Source organism: Mustela nigripes, chromosome 18 (assembly GCF_022355385.1).
Source record: "Mustela nigripes isolate SB6536 chromosome 18, MUSNIG.SB6536, whole genome shotgun sequence".
Taxonomy (NCBI): Eukaryota; Metazoa; Chordata; class Mammalia; order Carnivora; family Mustelidae; genus Mustela; species Mustela nigripes.
This window is the reverse complement of record NC_081574.1, coordinates 19881925-19898560: the sequence shown is the minus strand read 5'-3', so window position 1 is coordinate 19898560 and position 16636 is coordinate 19881925. Positions and strand designations below refer to the sequence as shown.

Below are 16636 nucleotides of genomic sequence, written 5' to 3'. Positions count from 1 at the left end.
TATTTGATGGGTCTTCTGAACTTACTAACTGCTTTATGCAGTCCAGAACATTCAGTTCCCTGAGATGTTTAGTCCCTGCTTTCACTGCCATGAAAATCCAGGTTGCAGGTTGCTTGGCATGGGTCGTTGCGTTTTCCATACTTCTAGGAACCATCCTAGTAATGAGTTTGCATAATCTCTGAGGAGCCTTTCCGGATGTAATATTCTGTATCCCAAATTGAACTTTGTGTTCCGACCACATGATAAAACATACTTAGAAACTAATTGTCTGGGACGCCTGGGTGGCTCAGTTGGTTGGACGACTGCCTTCGGCTCAGGTCATGATCCCGGAGTCCTGGGATCGAGTCCCACATCGGGCTCCCAGCTGCATGGAGAGTCTGCTTCTCCCTCTGACCTTCTCCTCGTTCATGCTCTCTCCCTCACTGTCTCTCTCTCAAATAAATAAATAAAATCTTTAAAAAATAAATAAATAAATAAATAAAAAGAAACTAATTGTCTTCCTCTAGCTGATACATGCTGGCTGGTTGGATCTTGTCACTCTTTTGAAATTTCAAAATTTCTCCTTTATCAGTACCTTTCTCCTTATCAGTACCCCCCTTTTTAAATCCTATCTGGTTTATTTTTCAGTTAAACACTAGGATACAGATAGTGGCCAGGAGAGTGGGTGAAAGAAAATCCTGAGAGGGGCATATGTGGATTTGAGAAGACCTTCTACATGTGTCCAGTCAATCAGATGGGAAGTTCTGGCCCTAAATCAGGAATAATGGCCTACGACAAAGAGGCTCACAGGTTTCAGGGGCTTAGCACAATTCTAAAATATGTTACAGTTAAAGATTACCTAACTCTCCTCGCTTCTAGCAATTGGGGCAGTCAGTCTTTTCTCTAAAGACTATCTGTATAGTCCTTATGTAGTCCTATATATCCCACTTTGTGCCAGAGCAATGCCATAGTGAAGGCAAGTGTGTAGGGCTTGGTAACTGATCCATTATGAGGAGGACTACAGAGTCCAGGATGAGATACAGATTACTATTAAATAGGGATGATGATAATTCTTTGAGATAAAGAACACATCATAAGAAACAGTGCATGTTGGGGGATTATCACTTTTGTTTGGGATATGCTTGTTTGAGATACTTGTGATATTCCAGGAAACAGTAGGCAGTAAGTAGACAAATACCTCTGTCTAGAATTCAAAAGACATATTTGAGTTGTAAATATCTTTCTGTAAATATAAATCATGGAATCAGTGATGAGCAAAAAGATGTGGTACCTGCCTATGATAAGGTACAATCTGATAGCAGGTATAATTAAATACACAGGAAGAATGTGAACTCCTGCAAACTCTGATAAGGCCCTTGAAGAAACTATGTCTGGTGCTACAATTCACAAAGGAAACAGTTCCAAGCTTGTATGGGAAGATGCCATCTGTAAGGTATTTTTGAACTGCTCTACAAAGGATTAGACAGAGATAACCATTTGAAGAGGGAAGAGGGATGGAGAGAAGAAAAAAAATATATCCAAAGTTCCAGTGACAGAAACTTGACTTAAGTAAAAGAATTTTAGTCATGGAAGTGGATGTGGTCATCAAGAGTAAGTATGAACATATAGGGCAGAGAATCTATTGGAATGTATTTAATTGTTCTTTTGGAAAACTAGTATTAGTTTAAGAAGTGGGAAGAGAGACAGGAAGAGGGGATAGAGAAGGAAGGAGAGAAGAGGGAGAGAGAATTTGTGAGGTCATGACACTAAAGGAAGTATTGGAAAAAAAAAACACAATCTGAGAAGGATAATTTATACATGTGGGCCTCAGGAACAAGAAACAAATATGTTTGCCAAGTAGAATTTACTTCTATTCTCTTTGGCCTCTCTTAGCCTAGGGATATTCTGCCTTTCTCTACGTACTGAAAGTACAGTCACAGTAAACTCCCACTTGTACATTCAGAGATTTTGTTTCATTGGTGGTGGTTCTTAATTCTGAGTTCAAAATATGCTAGTCAGAAGTATCTGATTGACACAGTTTGGGTTTAGTTATCGACTCTAGCTTGAATGATCTGCAGCAAGCACATCAGAACCAGGTAGGCTTGGCAAAGGGGAACGGAGGCAGTTCTCACAGGAAGGCTTCCTAGACAGGATGATGTCTGTCTGTGATGTGACAGACAGCAAACAAAACTTGGAAAGGATGCCACTTGGAACCATAATAAAGTATAATATAATGTAGAAGAGTAAAAGCTTAGTAAATATTTCTCAAGTGGATAGTTAATAGTATTCATAATAGAACATACATAAAAGATGTGATGCTAGACTACATGTTGTAAACAAATATAATCCATCCTCAAAACTTGAGACTGAAATAGATGGAAACCTAGGTAGTACCCTTTAAGGAAGCTTAAAGGATCTTTTAAGATTTGGCTGAGAGACGACCCATTGCATTTCTGCTTCGGTGAGAAATGCATTTCTCAATGATGGTAAGAAGAATCTTCAGATATAAAAACCTAAGTGACAATCTTTAGTTTAAGAGGCCAAATGTTACAGCTCTATAAATTCAGTGTTGTGCTTGCCAACTGCTGTGAGTTATTGCTGAGCAATCCAAAGTCAGACAACTCTTGCCAGCGGTCCCACTTTCTGGTGCCATAGAGAATATCAGCTTGCTCATCAGTGTCGTCACGGGATTTCTTTCCTGTCTCTAATGAGGATCACCTGATATCCCCTCAGTTCCAGGATAATAGGGTAGCTACAATTTTAAGTTTAATAAATTAATTTTCCATACTCCTCCTGTGAACTAACCTCTCCTAAATGCACACACATATGCCCACGTAACTCCATGCATGCACACATTACTTAGTTTTATAGGATGAGGGTAATAACAGAGGAAATCATGGGAGGAATATGAAATGGTGGATGTTCTATTTACCAAAAATATTGTTTTGAGATTTCCTCATCATACTTGAACAAATATCGGTAATTTGTTCCTAATACTTCATTTTCAAGATAAATTTTATAATCATTTGGAAACAGAGTTTTTCATGGTACCAGAACTTTTTTCAGAATACCATGATTCAGGGCTGAGCCAAAAGAGAAACATATGCTAGTAAATGAAGTCAGAGAAGGAAATTTTTAAAAATTAAAAAGATACGATTTAAGAAAGACGGAGAGATGCCAATTAGCTCAAATAATAATGAAAAATATTAGGACATCCTTATTGGAGTTTATAATAAAATAAATTAAGCTTCTATTTTCTGGGGTGCGTGGGTGGCTCAGCAGGTTAAGCCTCTGCCTTTGGCTCCGGTCATGATCTCAGGGTCCTGGGATCGAGCCCTGCATCAGGCTCTCTGCTGAGCAGGGAGCCTACTTCCTTTTCTCTCTGCCTGCCTCTGCCTACTTATGATCGCTCTCTCTCTGTCAAATAAATAAATAAAATCTTTAAAACAAACAAACAAACAAACAAACAAACTTATATTTTCTGTATCTATTATTGCCTAGATTGATTAAAAGTAAGAAGACTAGGGGTGCCTGGGTGGCTCAGTCAGTTAAGTGCCTGACTCCTGGTTTCTGCTTAGGTCATGATCTCATGGGTGGTGAGATTGAGCCCTCCAAGGAATCGGTGCTCAATAGAGAGGCTGCTTGGAATTCTCTTCCTCAGCCCTTCTCCCTTCTCTCTCTCGCACTGTATCTCTAAAATTAATTAATTAAGTAAGTAAGTAAGTAAGAGGACTAGACTTTGGGCTAACTTAAGATGCACTTAACTTCTCTCTATTTCTCTCTCTCATTGGTGTTTTCAGTGAAATGGGAACATGGTTGTTGTGATGTGCCATTGGCTCAGTGTTTGCTGAAGTGCTCTATGACCTATGCTATTACAGTTAACTCCATAGTGAAGGCAGATTTTAAAGATATTGTCTTGGGAGTTTGGAAGGAATTCTTAGATAAGACCTTACTATGAGGACTACCTAGGTAGGGTTACCATACCCTAAGATCTTATTCTCAATCTATAGGTCCAAATATGTGATTTTGTTCAAAGTGAAAAGTGATTTTTCTTTAAAGAAATAAGTTATGCTTATGGTAACTGGAAAATATTTGCAAAAAGACCTGTGCTCAGCATTACCTCCCTTTCACATTTCTTACAGATAATAAGAAATTACATCTGTGAGGCAGACCAGATTCCTAGCAGTGTTCAGCATATTTTCTCTAGTGTTTGGAAAGAGCTGGGAAGCCAAATTACAAACAGAGTTTAGTGGTGCTTTACATAGGCTCTCAATAAATATTTGCAGAGATGTGATAGCTTTTAACTCTTTAATCACTTCTATGCTTAACAATGCACCATTTTGTTGATAAATCTTCCTTCCAGTTTTATAAAATATAAAAAAAATAGACCAGTATATCATTTAGTGGTTTCCTAAATTTAGCTGAAAACAGAACTTTCTCTTTCACTGGGTTTATTATAATCCTAGTATTCTATTTATATTTTGGGGAAGACAGACATGTTAACAGTGAAACTGTAGGCTCTATGTCCTTGTTGCCATGATTAAAATATGGGTGTTCCTCTGTCACCCATTTACAGATGACAATCTTTAGGGAACATAACATTATTACTAATTCATTATTTATTATTTTCCTTAAGTCAAATGCCTGAGGTTCTTTCTAGTTGTTTCCATTTAGCACTGAGACAGACGATTTGTTTGTAGTAGCAGGCTGGGTTTTCCAATAGCGCTCTTCATTAGCAAGTGTCTGTCTTCTGCCACAATTGCTTCTCACATTCTCTTGGCTTAACCTTAATTTCAAGTTAAGGTGGTGCAATGCTGGTGCTTCCACGCACTTTTAAAGTTGCTTTATACAATTAATATTACATTATTAGATTGAGCCACAACAGTAACTTTTCTTGGTAGTGATTCCAAGAGATATTCTATAGGAAAACATTTTTTTCAAGACATATTAGACATAAAATGCCTATGTGTTCTAAGTGTTCCTACTGTGATCTGTTCTCCATATAAATACAGCTATAATCTATTTCCCATTATTTTATGTAAATACATATATATATTAATATAAATATTTCTGGTCTTTTATGTATAGTCTTACTGGATTTATTGAACTCATCCAGTTTTTTTCTCCATTTACAGGGTGGTTGTGATCATATCTGCCATGTCAGATTAACACATTTTTGGTTTTAGTTTTATTTTGTTTCAGCATATTTTCATTCTGATGATTTTGTTAGTAAGGGATTACATATGTTAGATGAGGTTATTGATATGCAGATTGTTAGAAAAAGAAGGAAATGCTTGTCAAAGAATTTTGTTATCAGTAGAGGAAAATTTGGAAAATAAATTGAATTTCATTTTATTTTGTTTTTAAAAAATAATTCACATATTTAAAAGAACACCAATGAAAATAAGAGATACAAAATGCAATGTTTATTGTTGTATTTAAATATGAATACATTAAACCCTTTTCACAATGATGACATCAGCTTAAAGCAGGTACGAAAAAGAAAATAAAAGAAAATTGTTTAAATATTTTAAAGAGGATTTCTTCTTTAATTAGGAGTTGGGAATTAAACAATTTTTAAAATTCATTTAGCATATAGAAGAGAATAAATAACAAAAGACACTTAAAAGTGGTTTGTAATTGTTTTTGAACAACCTAATACTTCCATCTCCTTGTATGGTTCTTTACCTTGTTAAAAGTATGTAATCCCCAAGGTCTCACAAATATTATCATACTAGGCTTCATTTGTCTCTAAATAGGCTCCTTAAGGTCATTTTTTCATGCAAATTGAAGTATAGAATGAATATCATTAGATAATCAAAGCCAGAAAAATACATGTTTTTATCTCCCTTTGAAATCAGTTTCTTTTGAAACAAAGAAAATAAATGCTAATAATTTGGAAGAAATTTATCTTTGGTTTTAACCAGAAAAATTATTTAAGGTCTATATTTAATTATCTTCTGGCTACTAACTCCTTTCAACTTTTGAAGACTTTTTAAAATATTTAATCAAGCACTTGGGGTGCCTGGGTGGCTCAGTTGGTTGAACATCCAACTCTTTATTTCAGTTCAGGTCATGATCTCAGGGTTATGGGATGGGCCTGCATCAGGCTTGGGCTCTGGGCCTGGAGCCTGCTGAAGATTCTATCTCTCCCTTTCTGTCTGTCGTCTGTCCCCCCACCACCACCAAATTCTCTCTCTTCCTCTGCCTCTCTGCCCTCTCAAAAAAATTAACGGAACACCAGATTTTATAATTGTTTAACAGTAGCTTCAATTTTTAAAAATTTTCTCAATTCTATGTCAACATGTTCATTACTTTGAAAGTTACATTTGCCTGTTAAGGCATAATTCAAATTCTGAGGGTAGCCACCATCTAAACAGCTCTCCCGATACCGGACAGCTAAGCGTCCTAAAGAACTTTGTATAAGGACAGAGTGCACTAGGGTAAGATCACTGCAAAGTTATGATGTGGATTTTAAATTAAAATGACATGGCTATCAATATTCTTTGTTTACATTTATATCTATTATTTATTTTAATGTCTATTTCTCATAATATATTCCAAAAATAATATTTCCCAACAAAGTATCTTCCACCTTGTCTAAAAAATCAAGTACATGAAAATTATAATAAAGACTGTTTGCAGTTTCTACAGATAAATTCCATGCATTTTGGTGATTATATGATTTTTATAAGGATTTTTCTTTTATTTTTATCATGTAAAGATCTAAATTCTACTGATCAATTGAATACTCAAGCATTCAGTATCTACATATCACAAAACCACTGTTGGAAAGACTATGCTAGAAGAAGGAGTAAGTACATACATGAATAAGATCATTTACTTATTAAGATGAGAAAAAAATGTCCACACAGTTAACTAATCAGAATATGATACACTTTTTGAAAAAAACACAAAGATAACAGTTCAGAATATGATACACTTTTTGAAAAAAACACAAAGATAACAGTTAGGATATACAGAGTAGAGAGCTTCAAATCCAAGCTGTCTGGCTGCACATTCCCTTCTAAAATGACACCAGACTGTCAAGAGTAGGTTAGTGATTAGTGAGATTGCTAGGTGATGAATAATTGCATCATAACTCTAATGATGGTAAAGCTTGATGTAGGGTCTACTGAAGTTCAAAGATAATCTCTCTGAAAACAAACAATATGAATTTAATAATATTGTGAGATAAAAATTTAAGTTATTTTTAGTAAAATATTAATAATGGTTAAAGCTATTGAGTACTTCAACAAAAGTAAGGTATTGTGAGCTCATTATCTTCTCAAGCAATCCTTACAATAAATACATAAAGTTGTGTTTTTTCCAGTTTTTACTGGGGATAAATTTAAGGTGATAAAATTGTTTAAATTAAATAAAAAAAACAAAGAAATTAGTCAAGTTCAAGCCTATGTAAGGTGGAGATGACGGAGCCAAGGTTGAGGCCTGAGCCATAGATATATTAAATTCTTTACTTTCTGGTGTTTTGGCAATGTCATCCTTAGGTGCAAAGCCAGAAGTTATTTTCTCCTTTTTAGGTGTTGAAGGGACCAGAATATAGTGAATCAGGAAAGTACAGTGACAGTAAGAATAAGATCACTTTCAAATGTTCCTGCAGAGGAGAAACCAGATTATTTCACTATCTCATAAATTATTAATGGTTTTGGTACATGCATATGAGGATCAGACTGATTATACTGACTATATTATGCATCTCTGTGTATTTTATAACTACATGTAGATAACATGTTAGAACTTGAATATTCATTTCTTAATTCAAAATAGGAGAAATAAAAGGAGGGACAAATGGTCATGGTAGAGTGAGGTTAGATTCTAAACACAATACTGCCCTAACCCTCCTGTATTTATAACAGGGGAAATCTATTCTTCTAGCTTAAATGGAATAGATTTATATGCCCCAAGTCATATATTTTATAGAAAATATAAAAGGAAAACTTTGAGTCTGAGATTCAAAACTTTCCAACATTAGATATGCATATGGCATAAGTAATATCACAGTTAACTTTGGATGGCCAGTTCTTTTATTTCTAACCATGCTATGAAGACATTTTTTAAGATTAATGTTGAACTGGGAATTATGTTTATGATAGAATTTATTTCTATTGTTCTCAGTTAGACCAACAGTTGCTTTAGGTGTTTCCATAGCAACTTCATGGGGAACATTTCAGAACACTTCCTTCCAGCAGGCATTTGAGAATATATATGGGCAGTCACTGTTTGAAATTTAGTCAAAAAAATCACTCAGGGACAAAATAATATTTTAATGTCATGTGTCACTTTGTATATTCTTTCTGAATTACAGGGATTTTGGTCTCCACTCTCTTTCTGCCCACTGCTCAGGCGTTCTTCAGGCTTCATGATGTCTGGAATTTTTCTTTTACCTTTAACATCTCAAAATCTGAAATTTTACTTTATGATGATAAACCTATTATCAATATTTCTCATATTGAATTCGATTGTTAATCAATGATCGGTTGTCAGTCCGTAACCCTGTGCCATTTTTGCTGTCTAATATTGGTATTATGGCTTTACTTGTCTCTACCCAATGAGAAAAATGATGGTTAGGCATTTGAGGACCATCATTTTTTGCTATGTCGGCATGCCACATTCTTATCATCTTCGGCCATTTCTGCTTAGCAAATCCTCAGTATTGAGTCTCTCCCTGTTAATTCTGCCAGTCTCTGTTCCTAGATAGGTATGGTGTTGCCATATGATACTAATTAGAACCAGCAAATGGGTGACTGTGTAGTTGCTGTCTAAATCAGAAACACTTTTCACTTTGAAAATGAAAGAGGATATTATAAAAGTGGTATAAACCAGCTCTGTCTCAGAGAAACTGGGGTGTGTCCTTCCAATGAAAGTAGACCTATTTTCTCATCAGAGTAAGTCTTCCATCACTTCATACATGAAATTCTTTTTATTATTTTTTTAATTTAGTCAGTTCCCTATCAGACATTTCCAGTGTGAACTCTAAGTTTGAGTCTCAAGAAATGAATCCCTTTATCCATCCCAAGTTTAATTCAACTGGAAGTAATTATTCTTTCCTTCCATTAGAGGATTGAGACCTTACCATGTCAAAAGATCTCTGAGTAGTCATTTTCCTTGTGTGATTTTTTTTTTTAAAAAGTCCTTTAATTCTTACTCAAAGTTCTGTTCATTGTTATATTACTTCAGTGGCTTTCTTTTGGGGAGGAAGGTGGAGCCAGGTAGTAGAGTCGGGGGCCATCATAATTTCTTGGTTTTCTTCTTACACTCATCATAGCCTCCCGGGATGTATGAAATGCTTTTGGTCATTCTCTAAGAGTTTCTCTGTGGTTTTATAGACATCTTTCTGTGAAGGACTTGCTCCTTCATTATAGTAGATATAAGCGTGCCTTAAGCAATTGTCCCTCTCCAATCTTCTTTCTTGCATATGTGCTGGTTGATAGAGAAATATCTGAATTTTCATTGATATCTCAAAGTTAGGAAGTCCAAAGCTAAACTCATTTTGCCAGTGAGTGTACAAACTTCATTATTCCAATTTTTAAAAATCACTGCATTTCCTTATTGGGTCATAGTAACAAAACTGGGATTAATCATAAATGTCCCTGTTTTCAGCATCTCCAGATCAAATTAGTCACCTGGTCTTGCAGGCTGTTCTCCCACCACACATTTTTTTTTAAGATTTTTATTTATTTATTTGACAGAGAGAGAGATCACAAGTAAGCAGAGAGGCAGGCAGAGAGAGAGGGGGTGGGGAAGCAGACTCCTTGCGGAGCAGAGAGCCGGATGCGGGACTTGATCCCAGGACCCTGAGATCATGCCCTGAGCCAAAGGCAGAGGCTTAACCCACTGAGCCACCCAGGTGCCCTACACCACCACATTCCTTACAGTTATTACCGGGTTGTGCCTTCTTACTGATATTCTGTCAGTTAGCCCCACATAGTGCTTCTACCAGATTAATCTTAAAGCTTAACTCTGATCATTTCAAGCCATTAGGCTATTCAAGAAATTTTTATGTTTCTTCTTCTTTTTGTATAAGTACAGACTCATTACCTTTGCATTCATGGCTTTCCTTTCACTGGCTTCAAAACATACTCCCAGTTGTTTTTTTCTCACAGTAGTCCATATATTAGTAAGATTGTATGTCATGCTATTTCTTAATGTTACAGAACATTCATTCTGTTTCTCCTATGGACAGCTCCCGTTGAAACACCATATTCTCATAGTTCATCTCTTCCATGAGAAATTGTTCACTCTTTCATCAAATTTGAAATCTTTCTTTAATTCCTATTAGCACTCTGTTCTTTTAAAATTTATTTTATTCAATCTCATAAATGTTATTTAAGTACTTGTTTTATCCTCCTTATAGGGTGTTGTTTTCTAAAGGAGAAGATATAAGCATTACTCATGGTTTGAATACAGGAACACCAAGCTTATTTACACTAGCCAATTACTAAGTATTGTTGAAATTGTGCAAATGTGACTATTTGACTACTGTAGAAATATGTGATAACTGCAATATAAAAATATTGTTAATACTCTCTGCAAGCAAAATTGTTTCTAATAGATAGAAAGAATAATTATACCCCCAAATAGTTAAACTGGCTGATGCATGAAAAAAGTCCAGGATTTTTTTTCATAGATAAATCCTAATCTTTGATAGAGCTAAGAATAGATATCCGGTCCTTAATATACCTTTTTCCTGTTCACTTTAAACAGAGCCCTCTATATGCATGCAAACTGCTGCAGTCATTCATGAAGTAGATTCAGACTTTCATTTTCCTTAAATCATCACTGATTTGAGCTTACTGTTTTCTCAGTTTAGCCCTAAGAAAATTATGGCCAGTTATTCATTCTCTAATTAACCTAAAAGTGAACTATATTTCATTGCTTGTAGGATGGTATGGGAAATCTGAGAGTCACCAAGAAGGGAATCCGACTTGAAGGTATATCTGAGTTTCTACTTCCATTGTATGTGAAAGAAATTCATTCCCGAAAGGTATGTGATACTGGCTTTGGCTTACTGTAAAAGGTAATTTAGAGGTTATGTTTTAGCTTGAAATAGGAGGCTAAAACCCCCTTATCTCTTCAGTATGCATTCAGTTTCCTTAAGCTAAAGATTGATTTGAAGAAATCAAAACAGTGAAACAATTGAAAAATCAGTGGAGGTTAGTTTTAAACTGACAAAATTAGAGAACCATTTTGAATTAAACTGCAGTGTTGCTTTGGTTAAGTTTATAAATCCGCCCCTCTGTTTTTCAATAGAAGTAAAAAATACACAGTTGTAGTAATTTCCAAAGGGGCATTTGATACATCATGAGTAATTTTTGCAGGAAACATTGACTTGGATAAATTATTTTATTTTAATATATTATAAATCTTTTTAGCTCAAATCAACATGTATTTTCTAAAAAAAAGATGAGGAAGAGTCTTAGTATAGAAATTTTATTTATTTCTGGATGAACATTATTTAAAACAAGTAAGACTATCCTTTCAAGTGTGTGTGTGTGTGTGTGCGCGCGCGCACTGTGCGCGCACATGTTCCTTGTGGGTATTTTATCACTTAGCAGCATGCTAAAAATCAAAAGATTATAGCTTAGCCATTGTGTATTTTGGCTTCAGGGTGTTAGTTTTCAAAAAGTAGCAAGTATTCTTGGGTCCATGAAAAGAAAACTAGAATCTTTCAAATCTATTGTGCAAATGTGTGTATGTATGGAAATTTAGTAAATCAGAAAAAAATGGAAAACTTGTTATTATATAAAATGTGGAGAGATTATTAACCTTACTTCATAAATATGAAAGTCTATTTTAGGCTAGAATAATTTTTAAATATTACCAATATATTAGCAAATGGGTTTCATAGTAAGCCATAGTTTAATAATTTGTTTCAAAGCCATTTTCCCTTAAACATCAAATTGAAAACTAAACAGGATTATTTTTATAAAACTTATTAGCTTAATTACCTTAACTTTAAATGTTATTTTGTTCTCTATAAACCTGCAGAGCTTCACAAATGCATTATATTGGTTACCACTCTAGGTACTAGAATTTTACATTGAAAGATTACTTGCTGGATTTTAGGGAGATGAACAATACGATAGACACATGTATGGAAACCTGACCTTACTGTAAAAACCGATTAAATTTAGAGTTAAAAAGTTGTATTTTTGTTTTACTTTTTTCTTATAAAAACTGAAAGACTAACATGCATACCCAAGTCAGTGCCTTCCCCCTGACTGGACGTCACCACCACTCACATATTTACTCATTTCTTCTTGTGGTTGACACTATTAAACTGTTGAGTATTTGAGGAAGCGAAAACTTATGCATGGAAATCAAGACATTACTTAACACAGGAAGGTGAGAATAATCATAGGCAGGAACTTCTTCGAAAATGCATTCCACTGACAAGTCCGGGGACAACGAGGGTTTACCTTCGCAGCCGTTTAGATCAATTTGGATGGCTGCCTGGGAATCCAGCTTAGAGAAGAGTTTAATCTTCTCAGCCAGACATTTTTGAGAGTGTAACAACAGTGGTAAACCAGGACTGTCCTGGGAAACGGGGATATATGTTTATACCACCTGTGGACCAAATAAGAAACAGTCCACTAATGTGTTAGCTTAAGAGTATGAGCTGGTGGCAGTCAGGCTCCCTAACCTTCATCCCTGGGAAGTTCAGAACCTCAAGTTCATAAGCATTTCCCAAACCCTCTGTGTTGATTGAAACCTTTAAGCTCCTTTCACATCCCATACCTGTTGCTTGGCCTCTCAGTGACAGCGAAGCCTGGCACAGTGAGAGCAGGTAGGACCCTGTGTCCTCAACGGTCAGACAGGAGGCTGGGAATGACAGAAAAAAACAGATTCGTTTCCACTTTGGAAGTATCTCTACACACACACTATGAACACAAATACAGAGAAAAATATGTCTTTTATAAACAATTCCTGGGTTAGGATTCTTTTGTCCATGAATGTATGCAATTGTTCATTCTCTGCCGTAAAGCCTATTCACTGTTTTAAAAAGCCTAGCCACAGTTTCCCTGAGTCTGAGTTTTCTTAGTAATTAAGGGAGTTTCAAAGAAACTTATCAAAACACTGAATCCTTAGATTAAGAAAGAACACCAAAATTTCAGTAATACTACTAGAAATGAGATTTTTTAAAAGCCCATTAACATTTCAGTATTTACATACATTTTCATGCATTCAAATATTTTTATGATAAAATGTTAAAGTTCCAGTAGGACTAACTTAAGGAAATCTGCTCAATTCAAAAGACACTTAGAAAGATTCACTTAAGATGAGAAAAATACTACTACTATGTACAACAATTTTAATTTGTGTGAATTTTTTCCTGCAGTTTTAATTTGTGTGTGTGTGTGTGTGTGTGTGTGTGTATGTGTGTGTTTTCCTAAATTAATGCCAGTGGGTAGCTTTCTTTATATTTTGTTAGTATTCCACTCTGAAATAAAGAATTTTCTTATTTAAAGTAACTTCCTGGTTATGTAGGAATTTAATCCCATACATCTAGACAGAGCAATCTCTATTAATCAAAAAAATGCAGTCGCTCACAGACATACATCTAATCTCCTAACCTAGTAAACCATGTGCTGTTTCTACTCTGAGCTAACTGGTCCCCTGCCCCAACCAGCAGATATTTGAGTAGATAGATAGATAGATAGATAGATAGATAGATAGATATTTGAATTTATTATTATACATCACAGTTTACTCTCTTCTCCGTGCTTTAAAAAAAAAAAAAAATTAACCTTTTTAAAATGGTCCATTACTATCAGTACAGAGAAGAATGTTATATTCTATGTTTGAAATACCTGAAGAATTCAGTGTATTTTTCAGAATTAGCAAAATTATTTTCAGGGAGTAAGTACTTACTGAATATTAGTGAAGTTAAATATATAGTTTAAATAGGAAAAGTACAAAGGATATGGGATTTAGGTCTACCTTACATAAATGATAACAATGATAATAAGATTTTGACTCAGTCTTCAATGCACATGATCTAACATGAAGTCAGAATCTTTGAACTGTCAGGAAATTAGGACATGTAATCATCAGGCTTTTTTCCCCCCAGGGTTTCATGAGTCCAGAGAACTAAGGTGGTTAAATTACCTACATTTCACTGATTCTTGCCTCAAAAATTTGCACTGTGCAGTTCTCTAGAACTTTTTGTTTTACCTAGCCTCATCTGGTATTAACTGAACAGCTCTCTTGTTAATTTTTTTCTGCTCAAATGTCCTTAATTAAGGTGGCACCTCACTGTTGCCCCTATCCCAGCATCCTTCATCAGGATCTCATAATTATGCAGGGAACCGCTCCCCGATAATTCCAATTCCTGTACCTCCTCAACAAAGCAAAGTGAAATTTGAGCTCTTGGGACTCCTGTGTTAGCACAGCTGGGAGTAGGGCCATGTTCTCCCTTTCATGTACAGTCATTTCACCTGGCTTCACAGCTGGGATGCTCAGTTCTTGGCACAACCAGTTTTTGGTCTTGTGTCTTCAATTATTTTTTATAGATTTCAGACACAAAGCCCTGGGGCCAGACAAACATAGCAAACTTCTTCCCTGTATACACAACATACCCGACTCAGGTACTTTGGCAAATATCCTCCATGCAAACCAGTACATACAAAGATATCTGCAAGCTTGTGTAATCATTTTATTATCATCATTAATATTATCATTTCAGTGTTTAAGTGTTTAAATTTTAAGTGTTTAAGTGTGTATTATTTTACTATAATGTCGTTATTTAAGTTAAAAGCACAAATCATGCCCCAAATGATTACATTCAGAAAAGCAGCTATTAACATATGATAAACATTATCCCAATTAGATAATTACACATCCACACAAATGAAAGGGTAAGTATGGGAAAGAGACATGTACATGATATTTTTAATTAATACGCTATACATGCTTTAATAAATGAAAAATCTGAAATAAATGGGAAAACACTGCTGAACTTAAGTATTTCTTTATCATAAGGATGTTTTTAAAAAAACTTGTCTTTATGGTTAAGAATAAAAGACTATGAATGTCATTAAGAAGCTGGATGCATTAGCTCCATGTTTTAATTTCAGACAGTGTTCATTAACTCCCTGCAGTGCAATCTGAGGTGATTAGCTCCTCTCCAATTTCTCCTTACCCCTCTTCATTTTCAGGGTTGTTTTTTTTTTTTTTTGTAATTATATTATTTTAACTTTGTCAGAGTTCATAATATTTACATTCTGTTCTGCAACTTTAATTGTGTTGGCACTTTTGTCTTAATTCTACAGATAGATGGCTTTGGTACTAACCATCAGCTCCTTTTATTATGGCTTCTTCATGACTGAGTTCATTATTCCAATCATTTCCTCCTTACTTGTATTTCATTGTTAATTAGTTTTGTTTGTTAATCCTTGAAATATTTCATGCTGAAGGTGTCTCACTATTGTCTCTATTCTTTTCTGGGAATATTACTAATGGTTCATCCCTTCTTTTCGTGTTAACTAATTGCTCTCTTAAATTCCACCACTGAATATTGCCATAAAAAGTCTTCAGGCAGCCTGATATGTTTCTCCTGCTGATGACACAAACTTTCTGCCTTGATGCCAGATACATTTTTGCCATTTTATTTTAAGGAGGTGTTGTCAAATGTATCTCTCAGTGTCTTTCATTTCCATATGTTTGGGGCTTCACTTCAGAGAAAGCAATAATTCTTGTGTTGGATCATCTTTGTTGTGCACAGCTATAATTTCTTTAATTATTTTTAAACTCTTTATTTTTCCTCTGAATGCAAGTAACTGTTATTATCTGCGATCTTTCTTCCATGTCTTTATTTTTCTTCACATGAATTTTGCCCTTGCTCTAATGCTCTTATTTTATGTATAAGGGTGTTCTGATTATTGGAATTTTCCATACATCCGTAGTCTCCTTGTAAATGGTATTAGGGTATTTTATTGTCTTTGAGCTATGGTTTTATTAAAATTAAAATTAATCATTCTAAAACTTAAAGCACTTGCCTGACCTAGTTTGATGATCTCCAGTGAGTCACAATTGGAGGTAGGGGAACTACTGTCTAGTTATTGTTTCATCAGTGAGATGGTTGTTGGGGAGGGAGGATAGATGGAGATTGCTTTCCTTTCGGAAGTACTACTAAATGACATGCCAACTAGATGTGGACTGCATAAATTCTGTAGGTTTTAGTGGCCCTTTCTGCCTCTGAAGAATTTTTCCAGTGCTGTATTTATACTTGGTAGGCTTTTTTTTAGTACCACCTACCTTACCACCTTCTTTTCCTCTATCCACATAAGTTTATTTAGGTTAGACTTCTCTGAAATATATTAACACTCCTTCTTTTCTTCTGGCGATAGGGATGAAAGTAGGGTAGGGATACTTGTTCTAAGGTACTATGAAGTAATTGGTTTCTTTTCTTGGGTCCAACTTTTTCAAGTTTATAGGGTAAGCTTAAATCAAGAAATTGTTGGCTATTCCAAGAAACAAATACTTTTTAAAAGAAATATTTGTGGGATGCAGTTAAGATCAGTTAAGCATCTGCCTTCAGCTCAGGGCATGATCTTGGGGTTCTGGGATGGAGCCCCATATTAGGCTCCATGCTCAATGGGGAGTCTGCTTCTCTCTCTCCCTTTGCCCCTCCCTC

At 35.1% G+C, this 16636-nt stretch overlaps 1 protein-coding gene across 1 annotated transcript in view; it reads left to right on the top strand.

Moving 5' to 3' along the window:
- SGCZ (sarcoglycan zeta) overlaps positions 1–16636 on the top strand; it is a 462338-nt gene that overhangs the window by 248740 nt on the left and 196962 nt on the right. Inside the window, exon 2 of the mRNA XM_059384510.1 lies at positions 10883–10984. Within this exon, the coding sequence (XP_059240493.1) occupies positions 10883–10984 (102 nt within the window). The remainder of the gene's footprint in view (positions 1–10882; positions 10985–16636) is intronic.